This window comes from Balaenoptera physalus (assembly GCF_965194825.1).
Source record: "Balaenoptera physalus genome assembly, chromosome: 10".
Lineage (NCBI taxonomy): Eukaryota > Metazoa > Chordata > Mammalia > Artiodactyla > Balaenopteridae > Balaenoptera > Balaenoptera physalus.
In genome coordinates, this window is record NC_138889.1 from 23248262 (window position 1) to 23275687 (window position 27426).

Sequence of the window (27426 nt, forward strand, 5' to 3'; positions counted from 1 at the left end):
ACTTCCACATGAAAGGAGAGGTTAGGAAGGAGACGAAGCCTGAAAAAATGAGACAGCACCCCAGAACATGGGAAAACAGACACACACAGAAAGCCAGGGAGAAAAACAGCAATGTAGGTAAGAAATAGAAAGCAATGACAAGAAGAGAGACAAAGAGAAAGAAACTCAGAAAAAAATAAACACAGAGGCCATAGAGGAAGATTTTTTTAAAGCAAACCAAAAAATAAGTATAAAACAAAAAGGAGGACAAAAGAGGAAAGAAGTTATGGAAGAAGCTATGAGGACAAGAGACTGTCCCTAATTCTACGCTGCTTTGCTCACTGTTCCTTCAGAAGGGGCTGTGCCCACACACAGCAGGACAGGGAGAAAGAAATAGGGGCTCTCTGAACTCCCAGTGTCCTTCGCCTCCTCATGAGTCTGGTCTTGAGGTACATCAGGGAAACTCAGGACACAAGCTCGGTGCCTTTGGAGAAAGAGAGAGGCTCCAGAAGCTGATAGATTCCAGCTGGGCTGGGGACAAACACACCCCACACCTACTGCCAGGTGCCATCTCAAGTGTTCCCAGCCCTGATTCCCTCCCCCAGAGACACAGCTTCAGTTGCCAAGCAAGTCTGATCCATCACAGACCCTGGTGTCTTGTCACTCTTCGAGCCCCTTTCTTCCATTTCTGTGTGCTCCTTCCTGCATCCAACACATTCCAGGGCATTCGGGTATTTTTCTGGTGGCCTGAGGGGCTCAACTCCACTTCTTGCATTTCAGAGAATTCAGAGAACAAAGAACAGAGGCCTGTAACCATTGCCTGTCCTGGCAACATGGAAATGTCTTGGCTTATCTGGAAAGGGAGCGCCACCCTGCCCTCCCTTGGGGGCCAGGAGAGGATTTGGCCTGGCACCCACTCCCTCTCTGGACCACTCCTGTCTCCTCAGCTTCCAAATCACACAGACGAGGTACAGCAAGTGGTTGGAGAACGTAACCCAGCACAATCCCTGGTCATTTGTGAGGGGCTTAGTCCTGGACCAATGACGCAGTTGACTTCATATCCCTCCCACCTCTCACCCAAAGTGTGAAGGCCTGACACAAATCCATACCCTTTCAGCTAGAATGAGCAGAAGCCAAGCTTCTCATTTCTCTCAACACACGCTCCTGCAGCAAAATGGCAGGGATGGCTCTAGAGGGATAAAGAGGAGAAAAAAGGGAACTTCACAGTGAAAAATACACCAGCCTCAGAAACTCTCCAGAGGGTGAAGCCCCACAGGCATCCCCAGCTCTGTGGGGAGGAGCAAAGGGTCTTAACAGGCAGGCATTCTGTATTGAAACCCCAGTGTCTGGGGCACAGACAAAGAGCGGAAGAAAGGGGAGGGAAGCCAGCACGTGGCCAGGCGGGGCCAGAAGGAGATGAGGCACAGAGCTGAGGCCTCTGCAGGCCTCCAGCCTGCAACCTGGGCCCAGAGTGACTCCTTGCCAGGCCAGACCTACTGGCTGCCATGTTCATTCCCCAAAACCTGAGATTTTCTCTTAAAACAGAGACTGAAGAGATGGAAATCAGTCAGCCCGGCCAGCCTGGCTCAGGTGGTCCTGAAGGGCAGCCTAAGTCACTCAAGGCTCCCAGAGCTGCCTTTGAGGCAGAAATACAGAGCATCTTTGAGGACTCCTGCTCTGTCTGTGGGAAGGTGGGCAAAATGCTCAAAATACAATAAAAGCAAGGGCCAGGCCCCAAAGGGGTCTCACTCCCTGTTTCTGTGGACTCTCTGTGGGGTGCCTGTGTGCAGGATTTCTGCAGAAGATAGTCCATTTTGTTAAGCCTTTGAATATTCAAATTGAAAGTATCGCGCAATCATTGATTGTCAAATCATGGGTTTCTAGAGGTTTTAAATACTTGGCATGAGGGGGAAAAAACTCAAACCTATACCCGAAGGTATAAAACATTAATTCTGTTTGCCTCCTGCTCCAGGAACCTGGGTGCAGCTGGATGCTTTGTGAAACTTTAAAAATGTTGCATCTCTGCCTCTCCCCCTGCACAGGAGCCCTCCTAGGCGCTGAGTCCCTGCAGCTGCAGCATCCAGCCACCAACCCAGCTTCTGCTGACCACGATGTCGGGTAACTCGGCTGCTTGTCCTGGGGTAGGGTCACGAGGGCAAGGGGCGTTTTGATCCGGGTGTATTTCCACGGCTTTTCCTGCATGGAACAGAGAGGCACAAAGTCAGGGCATGCAAGTAGGAGCCGGGGATCCGGAGAGGGCACGGGCCACGCTGTGGCCGCTCCCACTCCGCGCCTGGTCCCGAGGGCAGAGGCCCACAGGCCCAGTTGGCCGCTGTGGCGTCCGCGTACCCCGGTCCACCACCGGTCCTTTCACTTGGCCATAGTTGTGACCCTGGGACTTCCCGGCGCGGACTTTGTGCGCCCAGCAGCGGCGGCGGGAGCTAGAGGCTCACGGTGAACCCGGGACTCAAGCCGGCTGAGCCGGCCGCACAGAGCTGAGCCGTGGCGGTCCCTGTGCGGACCCCGGGCCGCACCCGCTGTCCGCGGGGCCGCGGACGCGGCGAGGAAGTCGCAGGGAGACGCTGGACCGCGGAGAGGGCGCGGCGCCCAGGCCCTGCGGGCCAGGCGCGGGATTCCTTGGGTCTGGGCGACGAACACCGCGACCTCCTTACCCGGGGAGAAGCCTAGCTCCCAGGACCCGGCCCGGGGGGCTCCCAGCTGTCCTGCTGCGGTCTCCGCAGTGACCAGGCGAGGCGCTGGCGCCCCGGCCCTGTCGCCGGGCGCCCCGGCTGATCGCGCGGCCCGCCCCTCCCCGCGCGGCTCTCCCGCGCTCACTCCAGGGTCGACGTCAGGGCGGGAGTCGCTCCTGGGATCCCGCGGCCACCCCCGCCCGCAGACGCCAGCCCGGCCCGACCTACTCACCGCGGCTCCGCGGGGCCCGCCCGGGGCCGCGGCTGCCCCCGCTCCCGGCGCGCAGGACGCCCTCCCCGCCGACCCCTAGGGCGCGCTCGGCCTCTCCCGCGAGCCGGGCACCCAGGCCCGGCCCCGCCAGCCCCAGGGGCGGCCCCTTCCGGAGGGCGGCCTCCCGGCCGAGTACGCGGTCCTCGGCCGCCCCGCACGCCTTCCCCAGCTCGCGCTGCGCGGACTCGACTCGGAGTCTTCGGGCGCCGCGGAGAAATGCCTGCCCCAGAAAGGGAGGGGGTGGGGAGAGACGGGAAGAGGAGCGAGCTGGAGCGGAGACTAAGGAGGGAGGAGGAAAAGATGGAGAGCAGGAAAGGCGAGAAAGGGGGTGAGGGAGAGAAGGCAGAAGAAAAAGACGGGAGGGAGGGAGGGAGTTCTCGGGCCTGGTTTCTTTACTGGGGTCAGTCTGGCGAGTCCCTCACCGACCCAAGGACAGGGCTGGCCAAACCCACCTGGCCGCTGCTTGCCCCAGGGCTGGCTTCCAGACCAAGGGCACGTAGAGGTCAGAAGCTCCCCAGAAGCCACGTCTGCCCTGGCAGAGACGGAAGGGACTGAGAACTTACACTGGAGTGGGAGTGGAGTGGGCTAGGTCAGCTGCGGCGGCGCCCAGCCCCTCCCCAGGTTCTGGTGTGGGAGGGGTCTCCATCCTCTCCCAGACCAGAACCCTAGGTTCCCCTAACTTAGCCAAGGGGTGAGCTCCCCTAGACTGGTCTCCACATTCCTGAGCAGAAAAACCTGTGCTATTGGCCTAGGGATAGGGCTCAGCCTGGGGCAGGTAGCCCCACAGATTTCCATAGGTTTTGTTTCCACTGTGGCCCTGAAACCTGCCCACGGTATCTCTTCATCCTTTCGAGTCTGAGAAATTTGAGTTTCTTTCCCATCTGTCTTTTAGCGTTCTCTTTGCATTCTCCAGACCTAGAGATCTGACGTCAGGTGCCATAGTTTATAAAGAAGAACCCCCCCGCACCCCAGTCTGACACCCAAACCTCACACTTGACCACTGACTCGGTTGCCTTTCCCCAGAAAAACCTAAGGTGTATCAAGGTGTCCGGGTGAAGATCACAGTGAAGGAGCTGCTGCAGCAGAGAAGGGCACACCAGGCAGCCTCGGGGGGAACCGTAAGCATAAACCCTTCACTTCTTCCCAACTCGTGTTCAGCTTCATTCAGCCCTGTGTCTGGGAAGGTGTAGGCGGCCACCCTAGGCCCCAGTCACCATCCCCAGGCCTGGCCTTCCATAGCTGTTCTTATAACGTCTGTGCCCACCTTCATCCCAGTTCACCACAGAAAACCACGGAGAACAGCTGGGGCATGTTGTGGAGCTCAAGATTTGGGGGAGCCCATCCCTCACTGATCATAGTTGAGTATAAGAGCATATTGGTCCAATACAGGGAGAGAAGCAGCCAGCAGGTAAGTAGGTTGTTATTTTGTAGGAAGACAGTGTATGTGCCCTCACATACGCAAGAAAATCTCTCCCAGAAACTTCCTTTTAGGGAGCCCTTCAAGGAGAGGATCTCCGTGGAACATCTTCCCTGCCACCTCATTCTTCTGGAACCCAGCCTCTGAGGTCATTGATCTGTAAATCACCAGGCACTGAAATTTCCCAGCTGAAAGGGGTCGTGTAGCCTCAGAGGAGACAGCTTGAAATATAGAACCTCCTTAAGATGTAATGAAGCCTTGAGCAGTTCCAAGTTATCATGCGATTGATCTGGGCAGTCATAAGGGTACCCTGCCACTTTATGTATATCCTAAAGCAGAAAGTACTACAAAGAGTGCTCAGGGCAGCAGCAGAACCAAATAAACTAGGTGGGGTTATCCTCCAAGAGAGGGCAATTCATTGCTGAGAGCCCTTGATCACACAGTTGCCTCTGGGTTGGTTTGGGTGTGAATGTCAGATATGAAGGATAGAGCCCATATTGCCAGCGGTAAGACTGGTCCTGTCTCCAGCTTATTGGCATCTGTCGCACAACAGTTTTTGTGTCCAGTGCTGTTTGTGTGCAATGCCCGACTTCATGCAACTGGGCCTTTTCGGGAAGAGGCAGATGCCGTAGGGGTGATCAACACAGGTTTTAGAACCAATGGACTGGGTCAGACCTCAGCTCCTCCATGGCGTGAAGCCTCGAGCAAGTTACTCAGTCTCAGTTTCCTCATCTTTAAACTGGAGATAATGGGGTTTTGTGAGGATTAAATGAGTCACTGCACATAAGCACTTAGAAGAGTGCTTTCCACTTAGAAAGTGCTCAATACATGTTAACTATCATTATTATTATTTGCAAAAAGCAGCTAAAATAAAAGTACAACCAGGGATTGAAAGCCAGCTATTCAGTAATGTTCATTCATACCCTTTGCTCAGAGTTTAGAGTTCTGGTGTGAGCTTGCTGTGATATGGCATGCACAGCACAAATTTTTCCATTTGCTGGATGTAAAGTCAGTACCTCCATGTGTAGAATTTCAGCTAACACCATAAAACTTCCTTCCATTTGTACAGGGTTTTCCAGTGGTTCTTTTAAAGCACTTTTGCACACTCACTATTTCTTTTAATTCTTATGACAACCAGGGGAGGTAAGTAGATCGGGGATCTGTATGCCTCTATTACGTCTAAAGGTCAAAGCCTTACAGTCACTAATGGTAGAGCAAAAAGTGGAACCAAGATCTTCTTATTCTTAATATTTAAAGAAACTTCCCACCCACTGGCTCTTAAAATTCATCTTTCTGCAGATCCAGCTGTGCTGAGCAGGAGCCTGATAGCCTCAACCATCAACCCCTTCAGTTCAGAGATTATTATAAAATTAATAAAACCAGGAACAAGGGAACTGCGAAGTACTGCTGGTGCCAAAAAAAAAAAAAAATCATCAAGACGTTCTTAACAAAATGTAATCTTTTGTTAAGGAGCTTTGGTACCTGGTAGAATACTGCTCCAGCTGCAACCTGCACTGCAATTGCCCACTTGCACATGGCAGTTTTATTACTCTTGTCCTCTTACAGGTTGGTTTGGCCACTGTTCCCCTGTTAGCTAGCTGCTGGAAGGAAGGCAAGGCTGAAACATTTCACTTGTGTATCTGACCAGTATCTGTTCTCTGGAGCAGTCTGACTTATCTGAATTTTCTGAATTCCTCCCTGAGAAATAATCAAGCAGTACTTCTGAGCCAGTGCCTTTCAGGACCATGCAGAGCAAAGCCAGCCCTACTTTGCTTTCTGGAAGATTATATCCACCCAGGTCCTCAGAGACATGGAGGAGTCACACAGAGATGATTTAATTACGATAGCCAAATGTAAAATCTCTCACTGGGAACCATCAGAAGATCTAGGATTCTAGGAAAGCTGTGAGGTATACTCAGTAGGCAGGGATGGCAGGTAACAGGGCATGGTGTATGCCTGCTTCTGGTTTAACAGAGATCATCTCCAATTTGTTCAGTGGTTTAAGGATACCTCTGGAAAGCGTTAAGCCAAGGAAAGAGTTAACTTTATCAAAAAATAAAGCAGGAAGAAATTTATCGTAATTTGCTATAAAGTCAGAGTAGAATCCACAATTTGAAATTTTAAGAAGGCAATCCTGAATGGAAGTTATAGATTGAGACAAATATTAGGGTCTCAGTGCCAGGAGAAACATGTGTATGCCAGATTTGTCAGTTTGATTAAAAAACTTACTTCGGCCAGATCAATTTACAAACAGCCCTACACACATACATGCATGCACACACAACTCTTTTACCTTTAGGATAAAGAGAAACTGGAGTTAGTACTTATCAAAAGACATAATTTACCCTTTTCTTACCATTAATTTTTTTTAAACGGCCTTGATGTATTTTTATAAATTGTAGATTGTGGATTTTTGTGCTGTTTGAAATCTAAGAGAGAGGAGACTTTGTATTCTTGCAGCAAAGTAGAAAGTGAACCCATGACTAGAAAGATAATATCAAGTAGGGTATTGTAAACATACCTGAGGGAGATAACCTGGGGAGGCCTACAAACGGACCATTCCGGGGGAGGAATGGGGTTAACCAGAGCTCTACACTGAAGCAGAGTTTTTAAAACTCACTCCTTGCAAGTGCTTGAGCTTAAGCTGCAGCCAAATATTTGCATAAAGAACTGGTGAGGGATTCCAACTTCCTGGTTCATGACATTACAGCATGGATCGTTTTCAAAATTAACACCACCTCCTGTTTCAGCAGCGGCCGACTGTGCAGGCTCCCAGCGGCTCAGTGTACAGGAGTGAGAATACCCTGTAAACCAGGAGAGAGGCATGCTGAGCTCTGCTTCCCAGCACAGATTCTCAGAGCAAGGCTGGTCCCTTTAAACTTTAAAGCCACCACCTGAAATCTAAAAAAAAAGAAGTCCTAAATTACTCAGTACAATTATCAATTTAACTGGAAGACACAGGCTGCTTTACTTTGAATAGTTAAAAGGAACAGTCTCATAAACTTCAGGTATTTAACTATCGTAGTGAAAAAAAGCAACTTTTATAGAAAATAGTAAAAAACATACCGAGAGGTGAAATATTTCCCAGCCATTAACTAGAATGTAGATAGGCTCCAGTTCACTGACTACAACTTTAAGAAAATATTTTCTATTTTAATATTTCATAGCTAGGAAGAACATGTGACTATTTTTAGCTATCCAGGATTGAGCTGCCAGATAGTATATGAAAATTTTGAGGAAAATGATTGACTAAGTTACGGATAGTTGGGATTAAATAAATGTTAATCCTTATTTATTTTAAATTAAATAGTTTAATAGAAAGGCTATTTACTGTGTTTTCTTGCATTGTTCATTTATGTCATATAAAAATCATTTAAACTAATTTTTATCAAAATTAACAACCTGTATAATTTAAGTGGGAGATATTAGAAAAAAATCCCCAAGCAAAAATAAAAGTTGAATCCGAAGAAGATATAACATTGGTTGTATTTCACAACAGTGAGTTTTTTTCAGAAGAAAGAATCTGGCTTACCTTAAAGCAGAAGGCAACACAGTTCACGTCAACATGTCTTAGCTTTCCCTTTAAAGAACTTTTATTTCACTTTGCTTTGTGGTCATCTTCTTGCTTTGGCAGCTGTCCGGAGGCAACAATGTCCACCTTTCAGACCCAGTCCCACCATCTTCTGCAGGTCAGTAAAGCCAGCCTTACAATTCCCTCAAAAACTCTTCCAAAAGTCCATGTCGAAAGGCTTTCAGTACTTGATTCAGGGGTTAAGATAGGCACCACCATTTAATTGGAATCCAACCAATCAGAAGGTGAAAAAAGGCATGGTGACTCCAGATACAAGCCCAGCAAGGAAACAAGTACAACATTTTGTCCACATTTCTGAACTGTCTATTCCCTGCTACCTACTCTGCGCCAAGAGCTTGTTCTTCACATTAGTTCCAGGTCCTCATCTCCAAGTAACTAAACTCGATTAAAAGATCAGAATTGTTTTCAGAAACCTGTTATCTTTTTTAGTGTACTATTAGATGGAATACAGAACATCCTGAGGTCCTAGAATAATGCCTTTGCTCTTGTTTCGCTTAGTTTCTAGCCAACAGGGGCTTCCCTCCCCTTCTTTTCTCTCTTCCCAGAAAGCAGTTCAAACAAGTGTAAGTTTTCTCAGCCCGTTACGAATAACTCTATTACATAAACACTCCTACCTATGCCACTCAACGGCTCAGAGTTTAAGGAGGTCATATATAAGGAAACCAGTGCTATGGGAGCTCCTCACTGAATGTGCCACTTTAACTTAACCTTAAAGGAGCCTCGCGACTTCAAAAACTCCAGTGTTCTGTCGTTCCTCTGATGGACACACTCTAAACCTATCTTCTTTGAGCATTTAAGGGTAATAATCAGAAATGGGGCCTATTAATACTGAAATGGAAAAGGGAGGGGTTTCAGAACCATTCTTGTTTGGTATTTAACATATTAATTCCATGATCATGTGTAACATGTTCACTAAGGAAACATTTTGCTTTTTGTAATATAAAATGAGCAATACTAATTTGTTCTCGACATTCCTGGTTTCTCTACTTATAATATGCATTGCCATTTGTAATACTCCTCAAAGTTTAAGTTACTGAGTAAGTGTGAAAACTTTTGGAAAACAATTAACCCTAGATCAAGGGAATTATTTCCCATGGCATCAGAAGTTTTCTTAAAGTCTCAAACAACACTACACGTTACTTCTGAGAGATAAGGTTCACTTGGACTGCAGACAGGGACTGGGTGTTTGTGCTTTATAGTCTAAGAAAGTGGACAGTGGAAGTTTGAGCTTGACTGTGACAGTTGGACAGAAATGGGATCACCATTGTTTTCTTTTGCCCAGGCCACATTTACAGCCAGTTTCCACATTATTAACCAGATTCATTTCAGTGGGCTTGAATTATCTAAGGCAACGAAAAAATCCAGATTGCCTGCCTGCTTACTTTTCTCGAACTTCTTAAGCCCCCTTTCCCCCTAGAGGTAGTAAATATTCAGAATATAGAACAGAACGCCATTCAAATCTGTTAAGTGCAATTTTTAAACAAAAATCTCTCCTTTTCCTTTTTCTTCTAGGACAGTATTTTGAGCCTGAACCAATTCCTTCCACACCCAATTATTTCCAACCCCGAGAATTTTCCAGTTGTGTTTCTTGTGAAGAAAATCCAGGCTTCCTCGACCAGATATTTGATTCCTACCTTCAGACAGAGACACACCCGGACCCTTCGCCCCATTCCATGCAAAGTACTCCACACTATTTCCCAGACAGCTTCCAGGCTGCCCCTTTCTGCTTTAACCAGAGCCTGGTAATTTATCTCTGTTCTTTACAAAACTTCTTATTGTTTACTATGGGGCAGAGAGTTTGTATCATCTCGTGAGAAATCATAAAGACACTATCAACAAGAAAATCATCCAGGAAACAAGCAAAGAACCATTTAAAACTCAATGGAGGTAGAAATAGCCACGCACTGAAGGGCAAAAACCTTTGGATACACACGTAATTATGATTTCCCAAGTCAGCTACGCCCTAGTACGTTGGTGTGTGGCCATAAAAAGAGGTTTCTCGGCAATACTCATTTAATGTTTTTAAACTGTAAAGTTCAGAAATCTACTCATTGGAAATCACTGATTTAAACAATGGCCCTTGGATTTTGAGTTCTAGAAATTGGAATTAAGGCTGTTTCAACACAGTACAAACTGTCATCTGATAAGGGATTTTTTGTTTTATTCTGGCACTGAATTGGCTCTACTAACTGGTTGTTTTGGGCTGCTACAGGCACAAGAACTCATTTGGGTCTGAGATGGTTGGTAGAAAAATGAAGCCCTAATAGTTGAAAACGTTTGGATTGTCTGTTCTTCATGGACCTCAAATGTTTGAAAATGTGTTACCACTTAAAATGGAAATAAGGTGTCCATTGGTGGATACCAGTTGTTGAAGATGTCTTTTAGTTACTCATATAGTTATTTTTAAACCTTAGAAAGTAGTTTTTTAATGTAAATACTTTTTTCTTTTGGTTTGTCAAAAGTCCGTGTAGGTATCTGACTAAATTTTAAGGGGATAAGAAATTAACTGCACAGGATATGCACACAGGGCCCCAGTCATTCACGTCTCTTCCAGCTTCCAAGTTAGGCTTTCTCAGTAACAATTGTGGACCTGCTTAAGAGGAAGCAGAAAGTACCTTTCTCTGCAGGGGTCAAGACTTTAGCGCCTGTAACAGTAGTTTCGAGTCTTGGAGTCTCCCAGACACTGGCTCATTGAGGATCTCGGTTCTACCTGTGTATGTTCACCTTGTTCTCCACAGTCAAGGGTGAGGAGAAGCATCCAGGGGGTGCCACCTGCAGCTTATATCGTGGCACACCGCAGGATTTGATGTGCAGGTGATGAAGCACAATGGGATTTTGTGGTTTAAGAACAAAGCATGCTCTAAAGTATGCTTATAACAAAGAAAGCCAGTGAAGCAAGGCAATTTATTGTTGGGAAAGAAATAGGTTAAGTATAGAATGCGGTGTCATGAAATCACGCCAGCCAGCAAATAAAATTACTTCTGCAGACTTGGGTTGGGGTGGGTGTTTTGTTGTGCTTTTCTTTTTTTTTTTTTTCCCCCTAATGTTCTTACTCTGAGTTACTAAATCTACTCTATTCAGTTCTTTTAATCCTGTCTAATTTATCAAGCTTTCTGTTCCTTGGTTTTCATCTCTCTAGACCCCAGGATGGCCTTCGGATTCCTCCACTCTCTCTGGTTCCTTGGACTGCAGTTACTCTCCTGTTCAGCTACCTGCATACACTCCGGAGAATTACGACTCTGCCCCTTCTCTGGACACCAGAAACTGGGGCTACGCCTCGGAAGACTACTCCTACCCTCACCTGCCCTCACACACCCAGTGCAACCGCTCCTCCTCTGCCGCCGCCTCTGTCTGCTGCTCTGCATGCTGCGAGGCGGAGCACTCGGACACCTTCAGAGCTTCAGAGTGTTTTTCCTACCCCAGCACAGACTATGGGAACTTCACGCCCTCAGCAGCAGCAAGCAGTGATTTCTGTAGGAGGGAAACAAACTGGGACATCTGCTATAGTTAACAGAAATTACATTAGTTTGGAACATGGCATACATACATCTATTTTTTTACCACCTCTAGATGACAACTCAAAATATGCAACCTGCTGACAAAATATCACAGGCGCAGTTTACGTGTCACCATTTTCAATTTTCTGACACTAATTTAGGCATGAATATGAAATTCAGACCCGGTCATAGTGCCACGCCTACTTTGTATGCTTACAGTTAAAAATTGTTGTAGGGAATATTCGTTTTACTTTCTGTGTAACGAACAAATTATAATTTTTTAACTAATAAATAATTTTGTATTATTAAAAGTTGGCTTTTTTTTTTTTTTTTTTTTCCAATACTCATTCCCCAGTTGATTTGAGGAATATCAACTAATTCTGGAAATCACTAATTACTCTTCAGTATTTAATCTCACTTGTTCACGGATTGAAAATTATTTTAATATCGTGAGGTGCCTTGGCTCCCATGGAGATGGAGGGTAGACACGGCTGTGATGGCTGGAGAGGGACCATCAGCCTCACCGCTAGATGAGGGTGTACGTCTTGGGGCGACATCGGAGAAAGACATTTATGAATCATTAGTTTCTCATATCCATCAGTAGTCAGTGGAAGGTTAATATGACCAAAAAGCACATCTTGCCTACAGCACTGTTAACCTGTAGATAATTCTTTTTCATTTCCAAAATCCTTTTTTGTAAACTTTTGGGGCAAATACTTGATCTTTCTCTTGAGAGCTACCATGCAGTTGATGTACCAAAAAGGTTAGAATTCTCTGTTACCTTCTATTTCTGAATTTCTGCTTTAGGTCTTTAAATATACATCACTCGTGTTTACAGATTGATTTGTAGGCTTGACCATGTTGTTTACAACTGAACTTCCTCTGATTGATCTATTTGAACAAGGCCAACTGTCTTTCAAGCTGAAGAGGAGTTACTTAAGCCATCTGTGCTAGACTATACTGTTAAATCCTGTTTGCAGAGGGCGTTAAGGCACAGGACTTCATCCCTGCTGTGAGGTCTGGGGGACATTTTCCTCGTCTTGAGATTCAGCACAATGGCAGCAATACTGGTACTGTTGGTACTGGCCACAGCTACCATTTTCTGAGCCCTTCCTGTGTGCCAGAATTGTCTAAGGGTTTTCTCACACATTTAATTCTCTCATTTAATCTTTGCAACAACATTGATAGCAAAATGGGAGTCTGAGGCTCAGAGAAGTTGTCACCTGCCCAATGTCACCCAGCCAATAAGTGCCTGAACTTGGGTCTGAAAAACACCAAGTGGTGCTTCCTACTCTCCACTGGTGAAAAGTTTGTCGCCATTTGTGAAAGACTGTTCAGGAACCTGTGGAATCATCCTGCATTAAACCCCTGTACACACAAAGCTGTGTTCCCAGCTGACTACCAAAAATCAGAGCTCCCCAGACGGGTCAAGCTGTCCACAGGATACAAAGATGCCAAGCACAAGAGCTGCTAGAGTCCCCCACTCTGGGGACTGAGGGGAAGAAGGTGACAAACTGCTACCTCGGTGGGTTTCTTTTGATCAGGAGACAGATTTGCTTTCAAACTGACACCGTCTGATTGTCCCCTCACTGGGGACTCTGCTAAGGCTTGGGCAAACAGGACGAGTTACAACCTGCCTCATGGAATAGATATGCCAGGGGAACAGAACAATTACTGCCTTTCTGAGATGCCAATAAAACTAAATTTTTAATAGTTTCGAACTAAACTGAAACTGGCCTATTGTCAACAAACGTCTGTTCACACAACCCAAAGCCCCTGCACACCCTGCACCCCACCCCCAGCAGCTGTCCCAAAGGGACAAAGAACAGAGAACCCATAGATGTCCAGTGTTGACACCAAAATCTCTCTTTCCTGGATGCCATTCTTTTTTTTTTTTTATTCCCCACTTCTATCCTCTGCCTTCTGAATCAATGATCTTGCAGCTCTACCAAACAGAGAGCACTTCCTACCTCCCTGTTTCTTGTTCTTTCTTCACATGCCTCTGAGGTTTTCCCTAAATCTGGCATGGAAAAAGATTCACTTAAAAAATGGGAGACAAGAGCTAATATCGCTACTGTGCATTACAATGAATATCTCCAACCTTAAAATGGTCTTTAAGATCTTTGCAGAAATTTGGGGCAACAGATCACCTGGCACATTACAAAGTCTATCACAGCCCACCCAGTCTCTTACCCACTGCAGCTCACACAACAGCTCGGGAGCCCCGCAGCAGCAGTGGGGCAATCTAGAAGGCTTCTCATCAACAGATTACTGGGAAGCTGGGTAAAATACAGGTGCCTACACCTCAGTGTGAGAAAGTATGATCAGTAAGCCGGTGGTAGGGCCCAGGCATCTGCATTTTTAAATGTACCTAAGTTGATTCTGAAAAACACTTGAAAAACACTGATGTATTCAATGTCTGGATTGTTCCCTTGTAGAACCTAGAAGCACAATAATAATAGCTTACACGGACTAAGCTCTTTCTATGGGCCAGTGACGTGAACATTATCTCATTTAATCTTCAAACAAGCACACCCGATAGATACTATTATGGTTCTCATTTTTCTCAATGATAAAATTGCTGCTTCGAGAGATGAAATAACTTGCCCGAGGTCACACAACCTATAAATCGGGATCAGAGTTCTCCAATTCAGGTTATCTGATGCCACAGTCAGAACTTCCAATAGTCTCAGTATACTTTCCATGCATTAGACCTGGAGGCATAATCTGTTTGACACTTGATCTTTTGCCTTAAAAGTCATATATGTATCTGTACATGTATATCTGTAGCCAGTTCCTCATACCTCAGAGGCATTTAATAAGATTACAAATGGAAATTTAAATGAATGAATGTTATTCAGAACCATTAGAGAGATCAATAAAACAAAATATCAAGTGCTTACTGTGTGCAAGATGGATTACATGCCTTCAAAATCCAGTCAAAAATTTCAAAGAGGGTGTGATTTTAAAAATCTGAAACGGGGAGGATGGGCGTGGACTGACTTTCAAATTCTTGGGAAATTTACATTAGGGGTCAAGCCTTGAAGCCTGAGAGAGATAAGACGAGACAAAGTTTAAAGCAGTAAACATTTGGAAACTATTACCTCAAGCAATGGGCCAGAGCGGTGACATTTGGAAGCTTGCCTAAGACTGCAGGTGGACGTCAGAAGGCAAAGCACAGATAAGGATAACTGGAATGATGATGGGGCCAGGGCAGGAACGGGGAGGGAGGGGGCGCAGTGCTCCTTTTTGATAGAAATTGTTTTTTAAAATCATTGTTCATTCCAGAAAGATGAAGGCTACAGTGAGTTCAAATCAAAGCCAATGAAAACTGTGACTATAATAGACTAAAATAAACACAGATTTACAATCGTTTCTAAATCCTCAGACCCTCTGTGATACCTGCACAATGGTGGCAGGGCTGCTCAGGAAAATTAACCCTCACACTGCCTCCCTTCCTCTCACAGCTAAGGGGATGGGGATGCGCTGCCTAAGATACAAGATTTGGTCCAGGGTGGGGGGCGTATCACAAAGCCCGAGTGACTAGATTTTAGTGTGGCAACGGAGGGGGGATTCGGGGCTAGGTGGCTCTGTGCTTTAAAAGGCAGGGAAAGTAGACCCATTTCTTCTGCTCCAATAGGCCTCTGGGCAGGATGTAGGAGCTGGAAGATGAACAAATCTGAGTGGACACAGCTCTGCACGGTAATGAAGCTTCAAACTCATTGAGAGCAGGAATCTGCGTCCATTTAGAAAACAGTTTCTCTTGCTTAATTATAAAGAACATGCAGTTGGGTCTTGGAAAATGTGTGTGTGTGTGTGTGTGTGTGTGTGTGTGTGTGTGTGTGTGAGAGACATTCATTCATTGCCACTTGGGTGATCAGCAGGAAAGAAGAGATATTCACTTTTAACCTGTCAGGACTAAACCTGTCAAAGCTCACACGGGGCTGTCCTATCGAGGCCCACTTCCCTCCCTCCGTGTAACTCATAGTTGAATAAGCCAGATTTTGAGAAGAGCTCTGCTGGGGGTTACTCTAGTCCTAGGATTGCTCTGATGACCAGACGAGATCAATTTGTCGGTAGGTGACACTTTTCCTAAAAGTGGGTAGGGTAACAATTTCACTGTGGTTGTGAAAAGAAGGAGGTGTTCTCTGAAAAGACAGTTTTTCAGAGGGCAGAGGAGCTAGCATAAGAACAGGGGCACATCCTTAAGTGGGCTCCCTGGGAGAGGTTTAAGTTTGACGTGGTTTTCTTTCAGACGGTGAGCATAGTCCCATTCAGCATTATGCTTGAATCCTCCCCTTCCCACATTATAATTCCTATTGGTTACCCCCCAATGGCTCAGGAAAGTCTGGCTCCCCATAGGGCTCTGGGTGGAAGTCCAGAGAATAAAGAGACTTTAAAGGGAAGCCTGCCCGATTCACCCCTATCTGCCGAGACCCGTGCGGAGTTGGCAGCATCTAATGCAGGGACTTGTGGCCCAGGGTGAATAAGAAATGACCTGCAGGGGGCTTCCCTGGTGGCGCAGTGGTTGAGAATCTGCCTGCCAATGCAGGGGACACGGGTTCGAGCCCTGGTCTGGGAAGATCCCACATGCCGCGGAGCAACTGGGCCCGTGAGCCACAATTACTGAGCCTGCGCGTCTGGAGCCTGTGCCCTGCAACGAGAGAGGCCGCGATAATGAGAGGCCCGCGCACCGCGATGAAGAGTGGCCCCCACTTGCCGCAACTAGAGAAAGCCCTCGCACAGAAATGAAGACCCAACACAGACATACATACATACATACATACATACATACATAAACCCAAAGTTTAAAAAAAAAAAAAGAAATGACCCACAGCCAGTGAGTGGTGGCAATGGCATCACAGGGAAAGGGCATCAATTAGTAGCAGCAATTCCAAGATCCAGCTAGAGGATGACAGTGCTTGGAAATGAAAGAGGCTAACAGACAAGGGGTAACTTTAGGACAAATAAAAGAACGCCTTTACACAGTGGGTAATAAACTTTAAAAAATTACCCGTACAAGTTGAACATTTAAATAGTTTCAGGAAGGGGTTGAGATTAATTTGGCTGATAATATTTCAGGGCTGGAAAGGGACCCAGACATCATCTACTTCAGGAGTCTTCAACCCTGGCTGCGAATTACAATCACCACGGAGGTTTTAAAAAAATATTGCCATCCAAGCCCCAGACTAATGAATCACAATCTCTGGGGTAGAATTTGGGGATTAGGATTTTTTTAACTCCGTATTTTAAAATTACAGGAAGTTGCAAAAATAGTACTTAAAGTCCTATGTACCCTTCACAGAGCTGCCCTCACTGGTGACTGACATCTTAAATAACTACGGTACAATAGCAAAATCAGGAAGGTGACATTGGTACAATGCTGTTAACTAGACTACAGATCTTATGCAGTTTTCACCCTTTTCACATGCATGCGTTTATGTGTCATAGATGTGTGTGTGTGTCTATGAAATAAGCATTCGTATGTTTTAAGAACTTCCCCCGAAGATCCTAATGCAGAGTCAGGGTTGAGAACCAGTGGTTGTGTCCAACCAACCCTCATTCCGCAAGTGAGGAAACTGAGTCCAGAGGGGCAAGGTGACTTGTCTGAGCACACGACTGTCTTTCAGGAGAGAAGTTCTTTGCTGCACATAAAGCTGTTACAGGTCAACAATGAGCTACTGAGAAAGAGCTGACGGACAGGGGGAGCAAGAGGTAGAAGGGGCACGTGCCTAATTGCTTAGGTCCCCTTAAGGGACAAACAGAAAATCCAACCTCTGGCAGCCCTTCAAACCTCATAAGGTTATTGAAAGACATTTTTTAAAGTTTCATAAAAAGCATAGGCCCTGGCCAACAGAAAACCTCCCCCACCTTGATTATTACTATCAGAGAGCTCTGGCCTGGAGGGATCGCAGGCCTGGCATCACGTGGACATTCTCATATCCTTCGACCATTTCTCTGTGTGGCTCCTTTTTCTTGCTTCATGTTGCAAAGGAACTTTCAGTGGCAGGGACACATAGTCGGCCTTGTTCAGATGACCTCCTGCCATGCTCTCTCTGGGGACCCGTCTTCCCATCTCCACTGAGGCATTGAGCCAAGTGGTGGAGGCGATCACCTACTCTCTCTGGGGCTCTGTGTTCCATTTTATGTGCATTTTGGCCTGAGGAAGCCACAGGAATGTTTCCTCCTTCTGTAGTAGCCTACTCCTACACCGAGATGTTCCACAGTTTGATGGAACTGCTCTGTCCACCAAACACGGCACAGCCGGGGGAGGGCACGGAAGGTGGCCCCATGCGGGTGAGATGACTCCAGCCTGAGCACTTCCCCTGCCTGAGTAAATCTCTCTACGTGCCACCCTTTATCTGAGACAGAAAAACACAGCCAGGACATCCATCTAAACTTTAACTGGAGTCTGGCCCCAGGGCAGCACAGTGGGTTGAGGGCCTGCAGAGATGGGTGTGGCAGGTGAGAACCCTGGGGCTCCTGTCCCCCGCTCTCCGCCCTCCTGTTCGGCACACGCCAGCTGAAGCCAGTTTGAGCTGGGTCTGAGGGGCCAGGCTCGTCCAAGCAGCTTGTTCTCTGCCACAGGCTCAGCAAGCAGAGGTAGACAGACTGCAGGACAGTCTTCCTGTGGCTTCTTTCAAGTTCTTCTTCAAGAGTTTTAAGCGCTCGTTCACCGAGCTTTGTGAATAAGAAAATGAAAAGGCTGAAGTTTTCTCTGTGTTCCCAATGTTTTGCAGGAAGGATCAAAGCTAAGATGGGCTTGGCTGCCCTTTCCTGAGGCTTCCTCTCCCTGCGGTGGGAATGGCTGGAGGAAGTCCCCCACCCCACCCCCTACAGACCTGGCTGATCACCTGGAGGAGGTCACCTGGGGAGGACGAAATGAGCCTCCTGATCTGGGTAGCCAAGCAGAGCCTGAGCCTCCGTGTTCCTTCCCACCCCTGCAACGGAAGAAAGGAGCATTGGCTTCTGTCTGTCTCCTTCCTGCAGCAGGACGAGGGGAGTGGGAATCCAGCTCCCCAGGCACAAAGCAATACAGCCCAGACTTACAATCTTTCGAGCCAGACAGACCTGGGTTTGATTCCTGGTTCCACCACTTATTTCCTCTGTGATATTGGACAAGAGCCTTAACCTCTCTGGGCTACAATTTAGTGACCAAAGCACACAAATCAACGGAGTAAAACCTACTCATTCAGAAAAACTCTTCAAAATTGGTTTTGTCCTGGAAACAACTTATGGAATACTATTTTTTTTTTTTGCATGGATCAAAAGGAGCTCATACAGTCAAGGGGAAGCAATGTACAACATGAGAAATATAGTCAATAACATTGTAATAACATTGTATGGTGACAGATGGTAACTAGACTTATTGTGGTGATCATTTGTAATGTATAGAAACATAGAAACACTATTTGTGCACCGGGACTTACAGCGTTCTAGGTCAATTATACTTCAATTTAAAAAAAAGAGCTCAGAAAGTTGGGTCACATTGCATGGCCAGAGCATCCAAGACCTTTCCAAATTCTCTAAGACATTGAGACGAGAGGTCATCATGTCTCGGAGAGAATGGGGATTGTGAGAGCCTCATGAGTGTTACAGGGGTCTGAGAAGAGTCACATTTCTTCCTTTGGAAAAGACTTCCCTAACTATCTGGTTTTTCTCCTCTCTCTGCACTTTAGGAGAAAATCATGGTTTTGCTGATTTCAGCTGGTCACCCCTGCAGGTAGAGATCCCCAGTTACTTTGTTTCTGCTAGGCCACCTACCTGCCACTATCTCATTTGGTCCCCAAAACCAGCCAGTAAGGTAGGTATTGTTATCCCATTTTATAGATGAGAAAACTAAAATTCAGAAAGTTTGAGTCAAATGCCAAGCCAGTAAGCTAAAGGAGCATAATTCAAACCTAAATCTGTCTAATCCCATAGCCTATGACCTCCTTCCCCTAGGAAGGGCCCTAGGTGCTTCTAGAACAGAATTGTCCTGAGGTTCACACTACTGACCCACTCTTCATCCATGGACAAGTCAGCGCTATCTATCAGCAGAATGAGGGCATCTTTGACTAACAACAAAATGCTGAATTAGAAAGCTGTGGGGTAAAACATGGTACAGAACAGAAAAGGAACTAAGAGAATTTGATCAGATATTATCATGGCCTCTGCAAAAAAACTGCTCCACTACAACTCTGTTTCAAATGATGCCATGGAACTATTATTTTTAATGTCCTAAAGAAAAATCAAAAGGCTCCTTTAAGAAGCATCCTTGGGAAGAGCTTGGAGTTTCCGGGCTGTCCCACATTCAAAAGACATGTATTGTGCAACTACCCTATATAGAACACTGCACCAGGCACTCTGCAGGTGGAAACGTGACTAAGATAGCCCCTGTCAACAAAAAGTCACAATATTATATGAAATTCTCTTCTGTAAAATATATCAGAAGAGATGCAAATTGAAGTACCACACCAAAAAAATAATAGAAATATGAGTAACGTGTATTGACCCCAAGTAGAAGTACTTAATAAGTGGTGGCTATCTTTGTTCTTTTCTCTAATAAGTGCACACAGGTGGCTAAATGTTTTTGTTGAGTGATTTTCAACGATCTCATCCTGTGGAGTGACTCCGAAAGTCTCTAGGTGTTAGAATGAGAACAGGTGATGTTCAGTGAATGAAGTACTTGAGGTGTGCCCAGGTATTTGGATTCAGCTAAACGTCACTGTTTAACAGAAATGTTTTTATATGGTTAGTTCTTTTTTTTTCTTTTTATATTAATCAGTCATCAATTTTATACACATCACTGAATACATGTCAATCCCAATCGCCCAATTCAGCACACCACCATCCCCACCCCACCGCAGTTTTCCCCCCTTGGTGTCCATACGTTTGTTCTCTACATCTGTGTCTCAACGTCTGCCCTGCAACCCGGTTCATCTGTACCATTTTTCTAGGTTCCACATACATGCGTTAATATACGATATTTGTTTTTCTCTTTCTGACTTACTTCACTCTGTATGACAGTCTCTAGATCCATCCACGTCTCAACAAATGAGTCAATTTCGTTCCTTTTTATGGCTAAGTAATATTCCATTGTATATATGTACCACATCTTCTTTATCCATTCGTCTGTCGATGGGTATTTAGGTTGCTTCCATGACCTGGCTATTGTAAATAGTGCTGCAATGAACATTCGGGTGCATGTGTCTTTTTGAATTACAGTTTTCTCTGGGTATATGCCCAGTAGTGGGATTGCTGGGTCATATGGTAATTCTATTTTTAGTTTTTTCAGGAACCTCCATATTGTTCTCCATAGTGGCTGTATCAATTTACATTCCCACCAACAGTGCAAGAGGGTTCCCTTTTCTCCACACCCTCTCCAGCGTTTGTTGTTTGTAGATTTTCTGATGATGCCCATTCTAACTGGTGTGAGGTGATACCTCATTATACTTTTGATTTGCATTTCTCTAATAATTAGTGATGTTGAGCATATTTTCATGTGCTTCATGGCTGTCTGTATGTCTTCTTTGGAGAAATGTCTATTTAGGTCTTCTGCCCATTTTTGGATTGGGTTGTTTGTTTTTTTAATATTGAGCTGCATGAGCTGTTTGTATATTTTGGAGATTAATCCTTTGTCTGTTGATTCATTTGCGAATATTTTCTCCCATTCTGAGGGCTGTCTTTTCGTCTTGTTTATGGTTTCCTTTGCTGTGCAAAAGCTTTGACGTTTCATTAGGTCCCATTTGTGTATTTTTGTGTTTATTTCCATTACTCTAGGAGGTGGATCAAAAAAGGTCTTGCTGTGATTTATGTCAAAGAGTGTTCTTCCTATGTTTTCCTCTAAGAGTTTTATAGTGTCCGGTCTCACATTTAGGTCTCGAATCCATTTTGAGTTTATTTTTGTGTCTGGTGTTAGGGAGTGTTCTAATTTCATTCTTTTACATGTAGCTGTCCAGTTTTCCCAGCACCACTTATTGAAGAGACTGTCTTTTCTCCATTGTCTATCTTTGCCTCCTTTGTCATAGATTAGTTGACCGTAGGTGTGTGGGTTTATCTCTGGGCTTTCTATCTTGTTCCATTGATCAATGTTTCTGTTTTTGTGCCAGTACCATATTGTCTTCATTACTGTAGCTTTGTAGTATAGTCTGAAGTCAGGGAGTCTGATTCCTCCAGCTCCGTTTTTTTCCTTCAAGACTGCTTTGGCTATTCGGGGTCTTTTGTGTCTCCATACAAATTTTAGGATGATTTGCTCTAATTTCGTAAAAATTGCTGTTGGTAATTTGATAGGGATTGCATTGAATATATAGATTGCTTTGGGTAGTATAGTCATTTTCACAATATTGATTCTTCCAATGAAAGAACATGGTATATCTCTCCACCTGTTGGTATCATCTTTAATTTCTTTCATCAGTGTCTTATAGTTTTCTGCATACAGGTCTTTTGTCACCCTAGGTAGGTTTATTCCTAGGTATTTTATTCTTTTTTTTGCAATGGTAAATGGGAGTGTTTCCATAATTTCTCTTCCAGATTTTTCATCATTAGTGTATAGGAATGCAAGAGATTTCTATGCATTAATTTTGTATCCTGCAACTATACCAAATTCATTAATTAGCTCTAGTAGTTTTCTGGTGGCAGTTTTAGGATTCTCTATGTATAGTATCATGTCATCTGCAAACAGTGACAGTTTTACTTCTTCTTTTCCAATTTGGATTCCTTTTATTTCTTTTTCTTCTCTGATTGCCGTGGCTAGGACTTCCAAAACTATGTTGAATAATAGTGGTGAGAGTGGACATCTTTGTCTCGTTCCTGATCTTAGAGGAAATGCTTTCAGTTTTTCACCATTGAGAATGATGTTTGCTGTGGGTTTGTCGTATATGGCCTTTATTATGTTGAGGTAGGTTCCCTCTATGCCCACTTTCCAGAGAGTTTTTATCATAAATCGGTGTTGAATTTTGTCAAAAGCTTTTTCTGCATCTATTGAGATGATCATATGGTTTTTATTCTTCAATTTGTTAATATGGTGTGTCACATTGATTGATTTGCGTATACTGAGGAATCCTTGCATCCCTGGGATAAATCCCACTTGATCGTGGTGTATGATCCTTTTAATGTGTTGTTGGATTCTGTTTGTTAGTATTTTGTTGAGGATTTTTGCATCTATATTCATCAGTGATATTGGTCTGTAATTTTCTTTTTTTGTAGTATCTTTCTCTGGTTTTGGGATCAGGGTGATGGTGGCCTCATAGAATGAGTTTGGGAGTGTTCCTCCCTCTGTAATATTTTGGAAGAGTTTGAGAAGGATGGGTGTTAGCTCTTCTCTAAATGTTTGATAGAATTCACCCGTGAAGCCATCTGGTCCTGGACTTTTGTTTGTTGGAAGATTTTTTTTTTTTTTTTTTTTAGAAAGTATTTATTTATTTATTTATTTATTTATGGCTGTGTTGGGTCTTCGTTTCTGTGCGAGGGCTTTCTCTAGTTGTGGCAAGCGGGGGCCACTCTTCATCACGGTGTGCGGGCCTCTCACCATCACGGCCTCTCTTGTTGCGGAGCACAGGCTCCAGACGCGCAAGCTCAGTAATTGTGGCTCACGGGCCCAGTTGCTCCGCGGCATGTGGGATCTTCCCAGACCAAAGCTCGAACCTGTGTCCCCTGCATTGGCAGGCAGATTCTCAACCACTGTGCCACCAGGGAAGCCCCTGTTGGAAGATTTTTAATCACAGTTTCAATTTCATTACTTGTGATTGGTCTGTTCATATTTTCTGTTTCTTCCTGGTTCAATCTTGGAAGGTTATACCTTTCTAAGAATTTGTCCATTTCTTCCAGGTTGTCCATTTTATTGGCATAGAGCTGCTTGTAGTAGTCTCTTAGGATGCTTTGTATTTCTGTGGTGTCTGTTGTAACTTCTTCTTTTTCATTTCTGATTTTATTGATTTGAGCCCTGTCCCTCTTTTTCTTGATGAGTCTGGTTAATGGCTTATCAATTTTGTTTATCTTCGCAAAGAACCAGCTTTTAGTTTTATTGATCTTTGCTATTGTTTTCTTTGTTTCTATTTCATTTATTTCCGCTCTGATCTTTATGATTTCTTTCCTTCTGCTAACTTTGGGTTTTGTTTGTTCTTCTTTCTCTAGTTTCTTTAGGTGTAAGGTTAGACTCTTTACTTGAGATTTTTCTTGTTTCTTTAGGTAGGCTTGTATAGCTATAAACTTCCCTCTTAGAACTGCTTTTGCTGCATCCCATAGGTTTTGGGTCGTTGTGTTTTCATTGTCATTTGTCTCTAGGTATTTTTTGATTTCCTCTTTGATTTCTTCAGTGATCTCTTGGTTATTTAGTAACGTATTGTTTAGCCTCCATGTGTTTGTCTTTTTTACGTTTTTTTCCCTGTAATTCATTTCTAATCTCATAGAGTTGTGGTCAGAAAAGATGCTTGATATGATTTCAATATTCTTAAATTTAATGAGGCTTGATTTGTGACCCAACATGTGATCTATCCTGGAGAATGTTCTGTGCAAACTTGAGAAGAAAGTGTAATCTGCTGTTTTGGATGGAATGTCCTATATATATCAATTAAATCTATCTGGTCTATTGTGTCATTTAAAGCTTCTGTTTCCTTATTTATTTTCATTTTGGATGATCTGTCCATTGGTGTAAGTGAGGTGTTAAAGTCCCCCACTATTATTGTGTTACTGTCAATTTCCTCTTTTAGAGCTGTTAGCAGTTGCCTTATATATTGAGGTGCTCCTATGTTGGGTGCATATATATTTATAATTGTTATATCTTCTTCTTGGATTGATCCCTTGATCATTATGTAGTGTCCTTCCTTGTCTCTTGTAACATTCTTTATTTTAAAGTCTGTTTTATCTGATATGAGTATAGCTACTCCAGCTTTCTTTTGATTTCCATTTGCATGGAATATCTTTTTCCATCCCTTCACTTTCAGTCTGTATGTGTCCCTAGGTCTAAAGTGGGTCTCTTGTAGACAGCATATATATGGGTCTTGTTTTTGTATCCATTCAGCAAGCCTGTGTCTTTTGGTTGGAGCATTTAATCCATTCATGTTTTAGGTAATTATCGATATGTGTGTTCCTATGACCATTTTCTTAATTGTTTTGGGTTTGTTTTTGTAGGTTCTTTTCTTCTCTTGTGTTTCCCACTTAGAGAAGTTCCTTTAGCATTTGTTGTAGAGCTGGTTTGGTGGTGCTGAATTCTCTTAGCTTTTGCTTGTCTCTAAAGCTTTTGATTTCTCCATCAAATCTAAATGAGATCCTTGCTGGGTAGAGTAATCTTGGTTGTAGGTTCTTCCCTTTCATCACTTTAAGTATATCATGCCACTCCCTTCTGGCTTGTAGAGTTTCTGCTGAGAAATCAGCTGTTAACCTTATGGGAGTTCCCTTGTATGTTATTTGTCATTTTTCCCTTGCTGCTTTCAATAATTTTTCTTTGTCTTTAATTTTTGCCAATTTGATTACTATGTGTCTCGGTGTGTTTCTCCTTGGGTTTATCCTGTATGGGACTCTCTGTGCTTCCTGGACTTGGGTGGTTATTTCCTTTCCCATGTTAGGGAAGTTTTCGACTATAATCTCTTCAAATATTTCCTCTGGTCCTTTCTCTCTCTCTTCTCCTTCTGGGACCCCTATAATGCGAATGTTGTTGCGTTTAATGTTGTCCCAGAGGTCTCTAAGGCTGTCTTCATTTCTTTTCATTCTTTTTTCTTTAGTCTGTTCCACAGCTGTGAATTCCACCCTTTTGTCTTCCAGGTCACTTCTCCGTTCTTCTGTCTCAGTTATTCTGCTATTGATTCCTTCTAGTGTAGTTTTCATTTCAATTATTGTATTGGTCATCTCAGTTTGTTTGTTCTTTAATTCTTCTAGGTCTTTGTTAATCATTTCTTGCATCTTCTCAATCTTTGCCTCCATTCTTATTCCGAGGTCCTGGATCATCTTCACTATCATTATTCTGAATTCTTTTTCTGGAAGGTTGCCTATCTCCACTTCATTGAGTTGTTTTTCCGGGGTTTTTTCTTGTTCCTTCATCTGGTATATAGCCCTCTGCCTTTTCATCTTGTCTATCTTTCTGTGCATGTGGTTTTTGTTCCACAGGCTGCAGGATTGTAGTTTTTCTTGTTTCTGCTGTCTGCCCTCTGGTGGTTGAGGCTATCTAAGAGGCTTGATGGGAGGCTCTGGTGGTGGATAGAGCTGACCGTTGCTGTGGTGGTCAGAGCTCAGTAAAACTTTAATCCACTTGACTGTTGATGGGTGGGGCTGGGTTCCTCCCTGTTGGTTGTTTTGCCTGAGGCAACCCAACACTGGAGCCTACCTGGGCTCTTTGGTGGGGCTAATGACAGACTCTGGGAGGGCTCATGCCAAGGAATACTTCCCAGAACTTCTGGTGCCAGTGTCCTTGTCCCCACGGTGAAACAGAGCCACCCCCCGCCTCTGCAGGCGACCTTCCAACACTAGCACGTAGGTCTGGTTCAGTCTCCCCCGGGGTCAGTGCTCCTTCCCCTGGGTCCCGATGCGCACACTATTTTGTGTGTGCCCTCCAAGAGTGGGGTCTTTGTTTCCCCCAGTCCTGTCAAAGTCCTGCAATCACTTCCCACTAGGCTTCAAAGTCTGATTCTCTATGAATTCTTCCTCCCGTTGCCGGACCCCCCAGGTTGGGAAGCCTGATGTGGGGCTCAGAACCTTCACTCCAGTGGGTGGACTTCTGTGGTATAAGTGTTCACCAGTCTGTGAGTCACCCACCCACCAGTTATGGGATTTGATTTTACTCTGATTGCGCCCCTCCTACCGTCTCATTGTGGCTTCTCCTTGTCTTTGGATGCGGGGTATCTTTTTTTGGTGAGTTCCAGTGTCCTCCTGTCAATGATTGTCCAGCAACTAGTTGTGATTCTGGTGTTCTCGCAAGAGGGAGTGAGAGCACGTCCTTCTACCTGGGGTGGAGTTTCTGTCTCTCTAAATGGTTAGTTCTTATGAGCTAGTCATGGTTATCAGTTACATCATGATTGGTTAAATATTTTTTAAATAATAAAAAGTTGTGTTCCTTTAGAAAAATGGGTGGGCTGAATTATGAATCAATTAGCTCTGTCTTCTACTCTTGAGAAAAATCCAACTGCTTAGGTAACGTAGCCATAGGCCAAGGCTGTGAGCCCAACTCACTTCATGTGCACATGGGTCTCTGGGGGCTCTGGTTAGAGTGGAGACTGAGCTTGGGCAGGTAGGGTGGGTCTGAGATCCTGCATTTCTAGCAGGCTCCCAGCTGAGGCTGACACTGCTGGTCGGCTGGGACGGAACCTATGTGTTTATGGAGTTAGTAAACTCATCTAGGTATCTTCAGTGCCTTGCTCAGCCACACTCTGAGTAGCAAGGGACCAAGATGCTCATTCACTTGGTGGCAGCTACACAAATTGTAGTAATGGTGTCCAGAAGTAAAGAGTATACATTTTAGGGCTAGTCTAATGGACCCAAACATATAAAACAGAGGCAGGCATCATAATCCTCTTGTGATGACTTATTAATCTGAGAGTTCATTATCGATTGGATATCCTCACTTCAGGACCTGAAGGCTTTCCAAACTTGACACTATACTTCCTTTTGGAGGTAGTACAATATAGGAGCTAAGAACATAAGCACCAACCAGAGTCACCCCAGGTTTGAATCTCTAGGCACATATGGTTGTCTAAACTACTTAACCCTTCCTAAGCTTCAGTTTTTTCGTGTGTAAAACAGGCGTAAAAATAACACTTGCTTGCCTCCTAGGATTGTTTGCAGACTCAGTGAGAATGTACATGAAGCAGCTAACCGGGTGCCTGAAATTAGCTATTTACCTTAAGGTTTCAAATAAACCTTCCACGGAGACTTCCTGACCCCAACTCTCATGCATCTCTGCATTTTGGTCAGTCTCTAGCCATGAAAAGCCAAGATTTCACCCTTAAAGTTGGATAATGATATATGCTTGTCTGCAGTAATATCTTACAAGTAGAGTTGAACAAATTCAT

The 27426-nt window shown here is 44.5% G+C and overlaps 1 protein-coding gene and 1 long non-coding RNA gene across 3 annotated transcripts; one reads left to right on the forward strand and one right to left on the reverse strand.

Annotated features, from left to right (window-relative positions):
- Window positions 1-1852: 1852 nt before the first annotated feature.
- LOC309667921 lies at window positions 1853-9449 on the reverse strand. The gene is made up of 3 exons (XR_014267997.1): window positions 7890-9449; window positions 6879-7258; window positions 1853-2175 (listed from the first exon to the last, which is right to left on the reverse strand). It is a non-coding gene; the product is annotated as an uncharacterized lncRNA (long non-coding RNA).
- On the forward strand, window positions 2942-21659 carry POU2AF3 (POU class 2 homeobox associating factor 3). Of its 2 annotated transcripts, XM_082476912.1 has the most exons (5): window positions 2942-3268; window positions 3964-4058; window positions 7992-8046; window positions 9462-9691; window positions 11089-21659. In XM_082476912.1, the coding sequence occupies exons 1-5, from the start codon at window positions 3157-3159 to the stop codon at window positions 11458-11460; spliced, it is 864 nt and encodes a 287-aa protein (XP_082333038.1). In that variant the 5' UTR covers window positions 2942-3156; the 3' UTR covers window positions 11461-21659. The 2 variants fall into 2 exon arrangements, with proteins under 2 accessions (XP_082333038.1, XP_082333039.1); XM_082476913.1 differs by lacking the exons at window positions 2942-3268; window positions 3964-4058 and adding an exon at window positions 4065-4662.
- Window positions 21660-27426: the final 5767 nt, after the last annotated feature.

Excerpts from the sequence above, each read along its gene's own strand:
- POU2AF3 (XM_082476912.1), top strand. The coding sequence starts at position 3,157 with ATGCCTGCCCCAGAAAGGGAGGGGGTGGGGAGAGACGGGAAGAGGAGC. Across the intron at positions 4,059-7,991 it reads AGGCAGCCTCGGGGGGAACC|CTGTCCGGAGGCAACAATGT; the intron begins GTAAGCATAAAC and ends TTGCTTTGGCAG. Across the intron at positions 8,047-9,461 it reads AGTCCCACCATCTTCTGCAG|GACAGTATTTTGAGCCTGAA; the intron begins GTCAGTAAAGCC and ends TTTTTCTTCTAG.